This window comes from Sarcophilus harrisii, chromosome 3 (assembly GCF_902635505.1).
Source record: "Sarcophilus harrisii chromosome 3, mSarHar1.11, whole genome shotgun sequence".
Classification (NCBI taxonomy): Eukaryota; Metazoa; Chordata; class Mammalia; order Dasyuromorphia; family Dasyuridae; genus Sarcophilus; species Sarcophilus harrisii.
The window spans coordinates 586,247,409-586,262,181 of NC_045428.1; the positions used below are offsets into that span (position 1 = coordinate 586,247,409).

General features: G+C 54.7%; 1 protein-coding gene across 1 annotated transcript; it reads right to left on the bottom strand.

Annotated features, from left to right (window-relative positions):
* Positions 1-156: 156 nt before the first annotated feature.
* MMP23B (matrix metallopeptidase 23B) lies at positions 157-8,974 on the bottom strand. The gene is made up of 8 exons (XM_031963028.1): positions 8,479-8,974; positions 7,902-8,044; positions 7,672-7,811; positions 7,001-7,168; positions 3,032-3,196; positions 2,427-2,537; positions 1,133-1,259; positions 157-698 (listed from the first exon to the last, which is right to left on the bottom strand). The coding sequence occupies exons 1-8, from the start codon at positions 8,632-8,634 to the stop codon at positions 524-526; spliced, it is 1,185 nt and encodes a 394-aa protein (XP_031818888.1). The 5' UTR covers positions 8,635-8,974; the 3' UTR covers positions 157-523.
* Between the last annotated feature and the right edge of the window lie 5,799 nt (positions 8,975-14,773).

Sequence of the window (14,773 nt, forward strand, 5' to 3'; positions counted from 1 at the left end):
GACACCCGGCTCGCCCCCCACCGCAGCAGCCGGCCAAGTGTGTCCACGTGGCATTGGGTCTGCTGATGGAGCTGGGGGGAGGGGCCAGCCCTCCCTCCCCTTGTGGGGGGGGCTGCTGCCTGGGAGCCGCCCGGGGCCTGCTGGGAGAGCTGGCTCATGTTAGGGAGCCCTGCGGGCTGGCCGGAGGGGGCGTGTCCTGGGGGCGGGAGCTGCAGACCTCCCAGATGTTGGACCTGGGATTTCCTAATGGGCAGCTTCTTCCTGGAGCTGGGCCTTAGGCGGGTGACTAGTGGGGCCTCGGCCCCTCCACACCCCGCCTTGTCCCATGCAGCCGGCTGCCCGCTCTTAGCCCTGATGAAGCCTGCCCAGCAGACACAAGCCCCGGGCCTTGGCCTCAGAAAGGGGAGGCAGGAAGCATGGCAGCTAAAATGTTTTATCAATGGGACACTGGGGGCCCTGAGGGCTCTGGCCACCCTTCCCCCTTCCCGGGACCCTCAGTTTCCTTTAGGGCGACCCCAGGGCATCAGTAATTCACCCGGACCCGCCAGGAGTAGGTGGTGAGGATCCGCTCCTTCTTCTTGACCACACATGTGTATGTGCCCTCGTTGATGGCGTTGACGATGATGCTCATGTGGCCCTCGTTCAGATCCAGGTAGCCTGGGTACGAGTACTCTAGGAGCTCCCGGTCTTTGTACCAGCTTGGGGGCAAGAGAGGGCCACATCAGAGTGAGGCTGCACAGTACCCCCCCCCCCAACCCCCCTGTCCCCCCAGGACTACCAGAGACTGGGCCCCACTGGGTGTTCTAGGACAGAAGCCAATCCAGCCTCATCATCTTATACTGGGACATGAAGTCTGGCCCCTGGCACCGCCATGCTGCCCGGGACCAGCACCCCCTGTGGGCACTGGGCATCTGAAGACCCTCGAGCCACTCCTTAGAGTCTATTGGAAGAGAGTGGGACCTTGGCTGGGGGTGCTTTATGTCCTAAAGCCCTTTGACATCCGCTTTATCTTTGTGGGGGGCCAGGGACAAGGAGAAGGGGTCAATCACCTCGATTTTGTAGAAGGGATGGGGCCAAGACCCTCCCCCAGGGCCTAGTCCCTGGACCCAGACCGGCCCCTTCAGCCACTCACAAGACTTTGCCCTTCTTGTGGACAATCTTCTGGCCGCAGCGGAAAGTAACGTTTCTGCCCTCGGCCACCAGCTTGGTTTTGGTCCTGGGCGGGGGTGGGGTGGCTGCAGCGGTGGGGAAGGGGAACTCTGCCCAGAGTACAAGAGGCGGGATGTTGGGAGGCCGAAGCCCCCAGGAAGCCCTCCGGGGTGACGGGCCCCTTCCTTGCCCCACCCAGAACCACCTTTGGTCATGGGAGACCCGACACGGCTTGGGGCACTGCAGGGTGACCGCGGCTCCCCAGCTCACCACCGGCATGGCCAAGAATGGCCAGTGACCCCTGACTTCCCGACCTCTGGGGTGGGGTTGAGACGGGTAGGAGCCCGGGGAAAGTGGGGAGTCAGCCCCAGAGGGAGGGGCAGAACCTCATGGGGGTGGGACTTAAGCCCAACCCTGGAGAAACTGACAAGGCTGTACAGCCCCCACATACGGCATCCCCCAAACACGGGGTGAGGGGGGTTCCCTCCGGGGTGATTGGGGGTATAGGGGCTGGAGCTCTAGGACTGGAGTCAGACATCTAACAGCCATGTGACACTGGCCTCAGTTTCCTTAATTGGACAATATTTAATAGTTATTATCTCCCAGGGTTGTGAGGATCAAAGGAGATATTTGTCAAGTGCTTGACATGAGTACTTAATAAATGCTTCCTTCCTTCCCTCTCATCATTTCTCCCTTTCCACCTTCTTTCCCTCTCTTCCCTCCTCCCTCTTTCCTTCCCCCTTCCCTCATTCTTCCTCCCTCTTCCCACTCTTTCCTCCTTTCCTTTTTCTCTTTCCATTCTTCCTCTTTTCCACTTTCTCCTCCTCTTCCTTCTTTCCCTCCTCCCTGCATTGTTCCATCTTTCCTTCATCCTTCACTTCTTTTCTCTGTCTTCCTCATTTCTTCCCTCCCTTCCTCCTTCTCTGCCTTCCTCGATCTGTACTGTGATTAAACCCAAGTGCTGAGAGGCAGAACCCTGCAGAGCCCCCAGGATCTTGGCTACAGAGCAGAGCGAGCCTTGGACTCCATCTAATTCGTTTCACACTTAAGGAAACTGAGGCCCAGGAAAAGTAATTCCCTCACTGTATGTGTCTCAGCAGGATTTGAACTCATATCCCCCGACTTCTGAGCTAATGTCTCTTTCCTGGTGTTCTGCTGCTTTAGGGTTCGGGAACCCGCTGCAGACCCCCCCCTCACCTCTCCAGGGTCCCCTGCCCCATAGGTGGCACCGGGCTAGGCACCGGGCTAGGCCCCGTCCTCTGCCCCACCCCAGTTACCATAGCAGAAATCACAGCTGTGGGGGCAGAGCTTCTTCATGAACTTCTGGCGGGTGTCACAGAAGCCCCTCCGTGCCCACGACGGGCACAAGGACAGCCTGTCCTGGCAGCCTGGGCAAAGGAGAGCAGCTGACTCAGAGGCAGGAGCCCTGCCAGGGGATGCAGGAGCCCCGGGACGCTTGGGAGGGAGCCAGCTGCGGGGGGCCCGGCAGAGCAGGGGGTCAGGCACGGGCTGGGGGTGCAGTCGGGATTCGCTCACCCTCAGGCAGTGTTTATTAAGTGCCCACTGGGAACTGCCAGGCTATGGCCAGGAAGGACATTCTAATGGGGAATGCAAAAATGGGCATAAATGTGAAGTGAATGAGTATGTGTGTGTGGGGGGGGGCAGTACAAGTCCTGGGTTCTGGGTTAAGGTTTTCGATTTTCATCTTGTGAAATCCCAGAAGATCCCTCCACCCTCTGAAGGAGGAGCCACCTCTAGCCCCCCCTCCCCAGAGTGGGGGCAGCCTCTCCCCGCCAGGCCCCGGGGAACATCCAGAAAACCCCAGGGGCCTGGGGCGGCGGCCTCCTTGGGGTCACCGGCCCCGGCAGGCCGCTGTGCTCACCGTAGAGCCGGTGAATGCCCCACATCTCGTCCTGGGAGATGGTCTTCCTCCCGGTCAGCGTGGCGTTGATGTGCATCAAGGCCTTGGGGTTCAGCGAGTGCATGAGGCCGAGCGCGTGGCCGATCTCATGAGCAGCGATGTGCACCAGGTCAGTGAGCCAGACGCCTGCGGGAACACACGGTGAACAAGGACGCACCAGACCCGGCTCGGCCCGGCCCTGCTGGCTCCGTCTGCGCCAGCGTCGGGGCCCAGACCTCGCTTTCCCATCACACCCCTCAGCCTGCAAGACCCCCCTGGTCGTCTTCATAAAGAAACTCGGGCCTTTCTCAGCTTCTCAGCGCCGGATAAAGCCCAGACACTAAAGCCCTCCACAGCCTGGCTCCCTCCTAACTTCACAGCTGAGCCACTTCTCTCTTTTTTTCCCCCATGAGGCACTTGGGGTTAAGTGACTCGCTCAGGATTACACACCAGAAGTGTTAAGTGACTGAGACCACATTTGAACTCGGGTCCTCCTGACTTCAGGGCCTGTGCTCTACCCACTGAGCCTCCTAGCTGCTGCCCAACTTCTTTTTTCTCCAACCTTCTCAGGACATGTGCTTCCCCACCTCCACACCTTTGCTGACGTCATTTCCCTGGCCTGGGATGCCCTCCCTCCCTCCACCGGCCCATCCCACTCATCCTTCCACGCCAGAGGGAGGGACTGGGAAAGTCCCTGGATCTGAAACCAGAAGATCCCAGGCTGCCTAATGACGCTGCTACTTACAACCTCCTCAGTAAGGCCAGGGAGTTGAATTAGATCGTGGGTCCTTAATCTGGGGTCCATGAGCTGCTTTGTAGAAAGTGCCTTTCAGTATCATTAGATACCTTTGTAATCCCATGTATTTTATCTGGTGCATTTAAAAGTCTGGAGACTGAGCGGAAGCCCAACAGCTGGGGAACGCTGAGTAAGTTACGGGTACACATGCTATGGGATATGCTTGTTCTGTAAGAAACGCCCAGCAGGACGATTTCAGGAAGGCCTGGAGAGACCCACATGAACTGATGCTGAATGAAATGAGCAGGACCAGGAGATCACCAGTATATACTCCAACAACAAGATTATGCAATGATCGATTCTGATGGACGCGGCTCTCTTCAACAAAGATTCAAACCAGTTCCAATGGTCTTGTGATGGAGAGAGCCATCTGCACCCAGAGAGAGGACTGTGGGAACTGAGGGTGGACCACCACATAGAACTTTCACCTTTTGTTGTTTTTGGCCTGCTTGTTTTTCTCAGTTTTTCCCTTTTTGGTCCATTTTTTTTGTGTGTGCAGCATGAAAATTATGGAAATATGTATAGAAGAATTGCACATATTTAAACCTATATTGGATTACTTGCCATCTAGGGGAGGGAGATGTGGGGAAGAGGGAGAAAAATTTGAAACACAGGATTTTGTAGGGGTGAATATTTAAAACTTTAAAAAATAATTTATTTTTAATACACATTGCTTTATGAATCGTGTTGAGAAAGAAAAATCAGAACAAAAGGGGAAAACCATGGGAAATATAAAGAAAAAAGAAGCGAATCATGCATATGTTGATTTACATTCAATCTCCATAGTTCTTTTTCTGGATGCAGAGGGCATTTTCTCTCCAGTCTATTGGGGTTGTCTTGGATGAAAACTATCTTTGGATATATTTTGAAAAACAAAAAGCTATTATAAAAAATAAAATAAAAATCTCGCCTAGGACTCCCCAGATTGCCAAAGGGCTCCAAGATTGATAAATTAAGAATCTCTGCACTGAATGATCTTAATCCTGCTCTAATATGCCCCCCTCTCATTCATTCATTTCTGGGCCCAATGGATTTTAAGTTCCTTGGCAGCAGGAACTGTATCTTTTCATCTTGTATCCCCAGCACAGTGCTGAGGACATAGTCGGTGCTTCAGCATTTCCTGAATCCTGTCCTTTATCATGAACTGAGTCTGTATCTCAGTAAATCAGGAGACTATAAACTCACTGAGGGGAGGGGCTATGATTTAGCAAAATTTTGCATTATCCTCAGTGGCTAGCACAGCAGTCTGCCCTTTGTAGGTATCTAATGAGTGTAGATGGATGGATGGACAGCTGGACAGATAAATGTATGTCTGCCTGACCAGATGATGGATGGATGGATGGATGAGTGGGTGAATGACTGCCTGACCAGATGATTGAATGGATGGATGGAGAGATGAATGTCTGCCTGACTAGATGATCAGATCAATGGATGGATAGATAGGTAATATGTAGCTAGCCAGATGAACAGATGGAGGATGAGTGAGTGAATTGATGGATGCATAGGTGAACAAACAAATGAAAATCTGCCTAAATGCACAGAAAGATGGGATGTATGGGTGAATGAATGAATGAGGGAATGGAGAGACAGATGGACAGATGGGTGGCTATCTGGCTGACTGGATGAACAGATGGATAGATGAGTGAATCGACAGATGGATAAATGGACAGATGGTGGATGTCTGCCTCGCTGGATGAACAGATGGAGGGATGAATGGATAGATAAAATGGATGGATGGAAGGAAGCAGCATAGTATTTCCATCGCTCTTAATTTCCTTCTCAAAGATCCTTTTAGGAAGGGGATCTTAACTCATTTGTGTCATGGACCCCTTTGGCAGTGAAGCCTATGGATCCCTTCGCTTCTTAAAGTAACATTCTTAAATGCATAAAATAAAACATAGGATTAAAAGGGAACTAATTATATTCAAATAATTATTGAAATACTTTTTTTCAAAATTTCGCAGACCCCAGGTTAAGATTCCTAACAAGGGGCTATTCTTCCTCAGCTCCTACCTCCCCTTTAAGGCTCAGAATAGGTAGTCGGTCGAGTGCTGGGTCTTTGATCCCCCTTCCTTCTGGGAGCCCTTTTTCCTCTGAATCATCCCCAGACCCATCAGAGCAGAGCTGCTGGCTTTCCCCCCTCCCAACTCCTCTGCTCTGCCTGGCTCCTGCCACGAATCCCACCTTTCCTTCTCTCTGGCCTCCAGGTTCCTTTATATTCCCCTTCTGTCACCTGTCTGGCCTGTTATGTGTGTTCTGACCCATACATGGGCGGGAACATGTGCCCTGTTCGCGGCTGTCCTGGCCCGCGGGTCTGCTCTGTACATGCAGCTGAGGGCCGTGGGTGTGCCGCGCGTGTGTGCGGACCAGCCTGCTCTGCGGACACCTGGCACACGCGTGTGGCCGCCGGAGCCGGGTCTTGCCTGTGTGCTTGGCCCGTTTGCTGGCCGGAACGCACCCAGTGCACCCGCAGGTAGCTGACCCCTTGCTGACCAGAATGCGTTTGCTCTGTGTGCGTGTGAGCCGGACACTGCTTGCCACGGACCCGCCGCTGCCCGAACAGCGCGCCTGTTATTCCGTGGGTGTGTCCGGCAGGTACCTGAAGCTGACCTGACCGCGTGGGCGCCTGCGCGCGTGCCGCCCCTCCCGAGCTGCGCGGGTTTGCGCTGAGCACGGGTCCGTTCCTGGGGCCCCGCGAAGGTCTGCGCGGAGTGAGAGCCCAGGGACTTGGGGGGGGGGGGGGAAATCCAGGCAGAGCCGGCACTCCCTCCGCCCCCTCGGATCGCGGGGCCCCTCCCTCCCCAGCCCGGCCTCCTCCCCCTCATCTCCCCCCATCCCGAGGAAGGGGTGTCCGTGCGCATCCCCCCACCCCCAGGGCGGGGCCCGGAGCAGAGAGATCGTGGTGATACGGCCGCCAGTCCGAGGCAGCGCGGGGGAGGGGGGTGGGGGCGGGGCAGCCCCAGGAGACCGGACAGCGGTTCTGGCCCGGTCCTTCCGATTCGGGCCGAGCGCGGGGCGCTGGCGGTAGCGAGCTAGTGACATGGGCCCCCGGGAATGTGAGCCCCGGCTGGGGGGCTGGGGTGGGGGGAGGGGCCGGCAGTGGAGGAGAGAGGGGAGGGAAGGGGGAGGGAGGACTAGGCGGCCTCCCCCCTTACCTTTCTTCCAGCTGAAGCGGGTCTCCCCCACAATCCAGTATTCGCTGTCATCAAAGTGGATCTCCCCGTTGGGGGGGAAGAAGGCGTGGGCCAACTCCCCCGTGGTCCCGTCGAAGCATCTGTGCACCAGTGAGCGCACACAGTCCGTGTGGTTGATGGGATAGAAACCTGAGGACCGGGCAAGGCTGGGACCGGCGGAGGACCCAGGAGCTCCCTGGGGGGGGGACATCCGCCCCCTCCCCCTCCCCAGCTTCCCTGCCCAGGGATCGGGACGTTGGGCTGTCACTCAATTACCAAAGGGAATCGTCTCGTCCTCCCCTCCCCCCGCCGGGTGCACCAGTCTGACTTAAATAGCCAAGACTCATATTCTGGCAGGGAACTCCGTATTCCAGAGAGAGGGAACCATCTCTGGCTGCGTTCTACCGAGGGTCGGAGTCGGCCCCCACCGGGCCGGCCCCGGAAACTGCCGGAACACTGGAGGTTCCCAAAGCCCGGGCGCGGAGCCTCACAATCCCCGGGAGGTGGAGGGCACAAGCATTAGCCTCCCTCATTTTACAGACGAGGAAACCGAGGCACAGCAACCCCTCCCCCAACCGCCTAATAATGACTTGCCGACCCCGAGCTCGGCGCCCTCTCTTCCCCCCCTCCCCCCCCCGGACCCGCGCGCTCACCTATCTTCAGGTCACTGGGCAGGTCTGGGGCCACCTCCCTGAAGGTGAACGGGGACACGTCACTCCACATGCGGAAGGCGGCCACCAGCCCCCTGCGGGTCTCGCTCCGGTTGATGAGGTTTCGGGGGTAGGACAAGATCCTGGGGGGAGGGGGGAAGGGCGAGAGAGGTCAGGGGGCGGCCCCTCCCCCCGCCCGCCCGGCCCTTACTGCGGCCCCCTCCAGGCCGTACTTGTAGGTGAGGTTGAAGTGGTCCCAGTGAAGGCGGGACGGGGTGATGGTGTAGCGCCTTGGGCGGCTCTTCGAGGGCAAGGAGCGTTCGAGGGGGGCCCGGGGACCTCCAAAGCTGGGGGGGCCCGGCAAGCTGGCGTCTTCCTTAAAGAGAACAGTTAGAGGAGGCGGTCCCGGGCGCTCCCCAGAGAGTGCGGGGACATTCTTCTCCCCTGGAATCACCAGCCCCAGCCTCCCCTTCCCTCCCCGCCCCCCGCCCCCGTCTCCTTCCCTCCCCTCCCCCACCTCGGCGATCGAGGCGCCCCGGGTCGTACAAAAAGATTCTGGGAAGTCTGAGAGAGGCCCCGAGAACGGGCCCGAGGCGGAGGCGGAGAGGCCGGGGGAGGGAGGGGGACACACATTATGGGCCTCCTGGGTGCCCGGCGCTGTGCTCAGGGCTTTTCTGTTGAGGCAGGAAGCTCCTGGGCCGGAGAGAACCCGGAGACTTTCGGAGATCGCTCTCCCAGAGACAGAGACAGAGACAGAGACAGAGACAGAGACAGGCGGCTGGAAGGCGGGCCAGGGCTCCCCGTTCTCACCTGAGATCCTCCTGCTTCGGGGGCAGCCGGGTGCTTCAGGGTCACCAGCAGGACCAGGGCCGGCAGGAGGCAGAGCAGACCTAGGAGCGCTCGGCACGGGGGCATCCTGGCCGTCCCCCCCGGGGGCTCTGCTGGGGGGCTCACTCCGGGACCCATGGCTAGCTCGGTCCCAAAGCCGGGGGGAAGGTCTCACTCAGGCCGCATGGGCGGCGTTGGGGCCGGGCCGGGCCGGGCCGGGCCGAGGGGCTGGGTCGGGGGGAGATGCGGCCCCTGCCGTCCAGGCCCGCGGAGCCGAGCCTCCAGCCTCCCGAGCTCCTGCTCTGAACAGACTCGAGTGTGCACCCGGCCAAAAGCAAGATCACGTTACTTGGCCCGGCCGGGCGGGAGCTGGAGCCGGAGTCTGGAGGAGGGAGAAGGGGCTGGAGGAGGAGAAGGAGGCTGTTAAGGAGAAACAGCTGGGCCCCGGGTCAGCTCCTCCTGCTCAGCAGCTGTGGGGACGGAGGGAGGAAAAGAAGAAAGACTGGGGGTGGGGAGGGGGGACATTTGGCCAAAGGCCTTTCCCTTAAGCTCTCAACATCCTGTTCCCCAAACCGCAGTTTCTCAACCAGTCCATCTAATGCTCAGAGACTTCTGGACCGGCATTCAATGCTCTCCAAAGCTCAGCCCCAGCTTTCCTTACCAATCTTAGAGATGATCATAATATTTAGAATATGAAGATTGTCTGACTTTTAATTACTTTTTATTTTCAAACAAAGATCAGCTTTCTCGACTTCCCTGCACCACCGAGAAAGCAGGAACTACAAAGCCCTGGTTACAAAAAATCAATTCTCAAGTTACCGTGTCCAAAAAGAAATAATGTCTCCGTCTCCCCTCCCAGTCCATCGCTTCTCTGTCAGGAAGACAGGAGACATCGTGGCTGATCCCCGGGTTCATCAGAGCTCCTAAGTCTTTGGGAGTTAAATACCTTTACAATGTTGCCATTCCATATAATTTGCTTGTTTCACTTTGCATCAATTCATGTAAGTCTTACCCGGTGTCCCTGAACTCGCCCCTTCAGCACTTCTTATAGCGGAATAATATTCCATCACAATCATATGCCGTAGTTTGTCCAGCCACCCTTCACCCACACCATCCCCACAGTTTCCGATTCTTGGCCAACGGGCTATAAATATCCTTCCTTGTGTGCTTGGGTCTGTTTCCTCTGCCTTTGATCTTTGGAGTTTAAAAGACCTAGTCATGGTATCACTGGGTCAGAGCGTTTGCACGGTTTAATAACTGGAGGCACAGTTCCAAATTGCCTTCAAAAACGACCGGAACATGTGTTTTCTTTCACCACCTGATGAATATGGAAATATAGCTGCGCAATTCTAATCTATATCAAATCACTTGCCTTCTCCAGGAGGGGGAGAGGAAGGAAAGAGAGATCATTTGGAACTCAAAATTTAAAAAAAAACTTAAATATTATTTTAACATAATTACAAAAAAAAAAATAAAAATGTTCACACTAAGAAAATTTTCACCCCTAGTGTTCTGGCTATAAGCTTCAGGGGGGAAGAAATTGGCTGGACCAGTTTTTACAGTTCCATTAACATCGCACTACTGTACCTGTTTCTCACATCCCCTCCAGCATGTTATTTTCCATTATTGTCCACTTTCTCAGTCCAATTTGTATAAGGTAGGACCTCTGAGTTGTTCTCATTTGCATTTCTTTAATTATTAATGAATAAGAACACTTTTATTTGGCTACTGATAGCTTGGATTTCTATTTCTAAAAATTACCGGTTCATATTCTTTGACAGTTTACTAATTGGGGAATAGCTTTTATTTACCTAAATTTGAATCAGTTCCTTCTAAATATTAGAAATCAAATCTTTATCAGAGAAAAGCCCTACTAAGAGTCTTCCCTCCTTCATTTGCCTGATTCCCAGCTAATTTTAGTGCTTTGATTTAATTTGTACAAAAACCTTCAAAGTTTTTCCTAGTCAATATTTTTACCTTCTGTGACCCTGTCTGATCCTCTGTTTGGTCAGGAACTCTTCCTCCTCCGTAGATCTGATAAGCAAAAATTCTTTTTTTTTTTTTTTAACATGCAATTTTTAAAAATTGTTTTCCCCAGATATGTGTAAAATTATTTTTAGTTATATACATACATTCATTTTTTACATATTTCCATAGGAATCATCTTGAGAGAGAAAAATCAGAACAAAAGGGAAAAATCACAAGAAAAACGAAAAAAAAAGTGAAAATAATATGTGTTGATTTACATTCAGTCTCTATAGTTTTCTCTCTGAATGCGAATGGTTTTTTCCATCAAAAATTTACTTGGATTGCTCTGGATCACTGAACTGCTGGGCAGAATCAAGTCTATCGCAGTTGATCATAGCACAATCCTGCTGTTACTGTGTACAATGTTTTCCTGGTTCTGCTCATTTTGCTCAACATCAATTCATGTAAATCTTTCCAGGCTTTTCTAAAATCAGCCTATTCGTTTTTTTTTTTTTAATAGAAAAATAATATTCCATTACTTACATATACCATAACTTCATGGTAATCTATTCTAATTTTCGTCACCTTTTAGAGTTGTCATTTGGATCTGAATTTTCTCATTTTACGGAGGAGGAAATAAAGATCCCAAGGACTTTTTCAGGGTTATCTAGTGAATTAGTAAAAGAGCTAAAATTTGAACCCACTCCATCTCCAATTGCTTCCGACTATATGGGTGGGACAGTAGATAGAGCATCGAGCCTGGAGTCAGAAAGTCCCGAGTTCAAGTCTACCCTCAGACACTTACTAGCAGTGTGAATTTGGGCAAGTCACTTCACCGTTTGCCTGTTTACTCAACTGTAAAAATAAATAGCATCTTCCTTCCAGGGCTATTGTGAGGATCAAGCAAGAAACTTAGCATAGCACCTGAGCCGCAGAAGGGGCCACATCAATGCTCTTCTCCCTTCAGCATGGCGCCTGAGCCACAGTAGGGGCCATTTAAATGCTTTTTTCTTTTCCTTTCATGTCCCTTTCCTCTCTGTTCCAAGCCACATTCACCCCTGATTCTGGGCCATGTTCCGCAGGGGAATGCCCGCTCCGTTGTCTCCCCCACCTGGCCCAGTTCCACCTCCCTGGATTTCTCCACACTCTCCCCTCCCTGAACTCTCTGGCTGTAAACTTGGGGACTGTATTTATGGCACTGGCACTTAGTAGGTACTTACTTAAGTAGATACTTAATAAATCCCGAATGAAGGTTCAATAAATGTCCAAATATAGCGAATGATTGAATGAATGAATGTTTGTAGCCTCTCCTGGCCCCCAAGTATAAATAAGCGAATTGTTGTCCCCAAACGATGGATAAGGCAGTGAAAGAATGACTGTGTGAGAAATGAATTAATGGGGAATTGATGGGGAACAAGTGAATATGTGAGGGAAGGAATGAAGGTGAACGAATGCATGAGCAAGTGAATAAAAGAACGAAAGCAACAACAAACCCCCGCTTGTGTCCCGGGGACTGGGAAGGACTTGGGAGGCCCGAGGTGACCTTCTTGGCTGGGGACCTCATCTTCCTACTGAGGGGACGCCCGGATGGCAGACAGCCGCTGGGGGTGGGGGCCCCCAACCAGCCCCGTAGGGCCTTCTGTTTGAGACAGGCTCAGACTTGGCCCTCAGGAAGGTGGCCCTGCCTCTCTTTCCCTTGTCTGTGTGCAAGCCGGGAGGGGGCCTGGGAAGGTGGAGGCTGAGGAACGGTGTGACCGGCTGGAGATTCTTGGAAAGTGTGGCTCTCTGGGCCTCCAGCCGCCGCCCCGCACTCTTGGCCGGCTCCATTCCCCTGGACCTCATCCTTCCTTCCCTTTCCAAGACCAAATATTTGCTCAGGATGTGGCTGCTCAGGCTGTTACCCAAACCATGGTTCCCCCGGCCGGCCTCCTTGTGGGGTGGGAGGAGGGGAGGAAGGACCTTGGCTGGGAGGCAACATGAAGGCCCTCGAAACCCAAGGGAGGGTGCGGGTTCAGATCCTTCTGGGTATACAGTAGGTGCTGTATGATGACATTGAGATCCCCCAGGAGAGCTGGAGGGCTTCGGGGGTCAGGATCTGAACTGTGGCAGAGACGGGACCAGCCCCAGAGTGTAAAGGCCCCAGGGAAATGGAAGCCTGGGGTACAGGAGAATGGGGGCCAAGGACAGGAGCTCTGAGCCCCGTTTCTGGGAGTTTTCAGTTTGTGAAATTTAACAGGATTTTCCCTAACTTCGAACTGAAATTTCATTCTTTCAATTCCTGTAAAGCATTTTTTGGGGCCGGGGGCAGCCACTGGCTTCACTAGGGTCGCCAGAGGGGTCCCTGCTCCCCAAAAGGTTCCGATTCTCTGCCCTGCCCTCGCCAGAGACAAAGGGGTGAAGTGAGGTTGGGAAGGGAGGGGCCACCAAGAGGGAGACCGGAGAGCCGAAAGCTTGGGCTTCCATTCCCTCTTTCCTTTGCCCGATTTTTCCAGGGTCAAGGGGAAAAAGTGTGGATGTGGAGCCGGGAGCGGGGAGGATGGCTCAGGATCCTGGCCTGGCCCAGGGCATGGAGCCCCGGGGTCTGGTGTGGAGCCCAGAGCAGGGAGCATGGCTCAGGGTCCAGGGCCAGCCCAGGGGACGAAGCTCCGGGCTCCGAGTTGGGACAAAAGGCAACCCCAGGCCCAGCATCCTCATGGGTAACATGAGCAGCACGTGCTTTCCCAATGGCAGCCGGGGTTATTCGGCCCATCCCTCCCCTCAAACTCCAGGTTACTTTAGGCTGGTTAGGGGAAGGCTGAGCCCACAGAGGGTGGGCGTGGGGGCAGGGAAGGGTTCTAGACCGGTTCTTCTCCATCCCCCCACCCCGCCTGAGACACGGGGAGGATAAGTGTGAGCACCCCGGCCCCTCGGTCTCAGCCCTAGGCTTGGGCTCCTTCCTCTGGGAACGAGGGGAGGACTTTCCTCCTTCCCCATCTTCTGTCCTGATTGATGCAGCAGGTCACTCCCTCCCTCCCAGACCTCTATATTCTCCCAGCTGCTGCCCTGCCCACTCCAGGTACCTGCTCATGCTTCTCCTCTGGTCCCTCGCCTCTAGCAGTGAGGGGCCAAAGGCGGCAGGGGTCCTGAAGCGAGGCTGGGGCCCCACACCCGGGTCATGCTGCTCAGAGACGGCTTAGGGAAAGGCTGTGGACGCCAGTTTGAAAGCCCAAGGGGTGTGGATCAGGAAGACTTGTCTGTGTGATACTGCCCAAGGCACCTAACCGCTGCCTGCCTCAGTTGCCTTGCTTGAAAAAGGTTTCCTTGCTTGAAAAACCGCACCTCCCTGCCATGGTGGTTGTAAGGATAAAAAATAAAAGACTAACCCCCTTTGTGCATCTGGTATACAGTAGGTGCTACATAAATGCTCCCGTACCCTTAATTATTCAGACTTCTGATTTTGTGACCCCACTTGGGGTTTCCTTGACCAAGGTACTGGAATGATTTGGCCACTTCCTTCTCTGGTTCATTTTATAGATGAGGAAACTGAGGCAAGCAGGGGGGAAGTGACATGCTCCGAGTCCTGCAGCTAGTGTCTGAGGCTGGACTCGAACTCAGGTTTTCCTGATCCAGGAATGACGCTCTCACCTGGGTACCACCCTGGAGCAAGCAGAGGGCAGGATCTGAACCCAAGACTCCAGTCGGTGCCCTCCCCACCCCACAAAGGAGCAGGGAGACAGAGGCTGACTCAGTTCCCATTTCCTTTCCCAGCCTGGACTATGTTCCCTGGCTTCCCACTGGCACGGTGCGCTCGTCAGGACGGAGCTTCCTGCAGGAAGTCTTCCCTGATGCCCTCCCTCCCACCAGCTGCTCCAGAAGAGCCCATCTCCATGAGCTTAAAGCCCTCAGTCCCTGATGAAGGAAATGCCCAACGAGGCCCCACCCCTTGCCAGGCCCAAAGCTCTAGACCCTGCCTCCGGTCTGCCCCCATCCCATCGCCCATCTTGGCTCCGCCCCAGCCCTCCAGGTGGTGATGGGGCCAGGGCTGGGGGTAGTGGGGGAATGGGGCTCCAGGATGGGTCTGCAAGGCGCCTGCCAAAGGCTGCCCACAAGCCACCCCCCTTCTCCTGCAGACTGAGACAACTGTACCCACGACCCCCAGCTGGAGGCGAGGGGTCCTTGGGGTCGGTGGGCAGGGGCGCCCCGGGTGGGTGGCGGGGCCATGACAACGGATGCAGACTCTCTGTGACGTCGGGTGCAAATGGCCTTGGAGCAGGACCCTGCTTCTGTCCTGGGCTTCAAGGTGGCAAGGGGAGCCCCCCAGGGCCCTTCT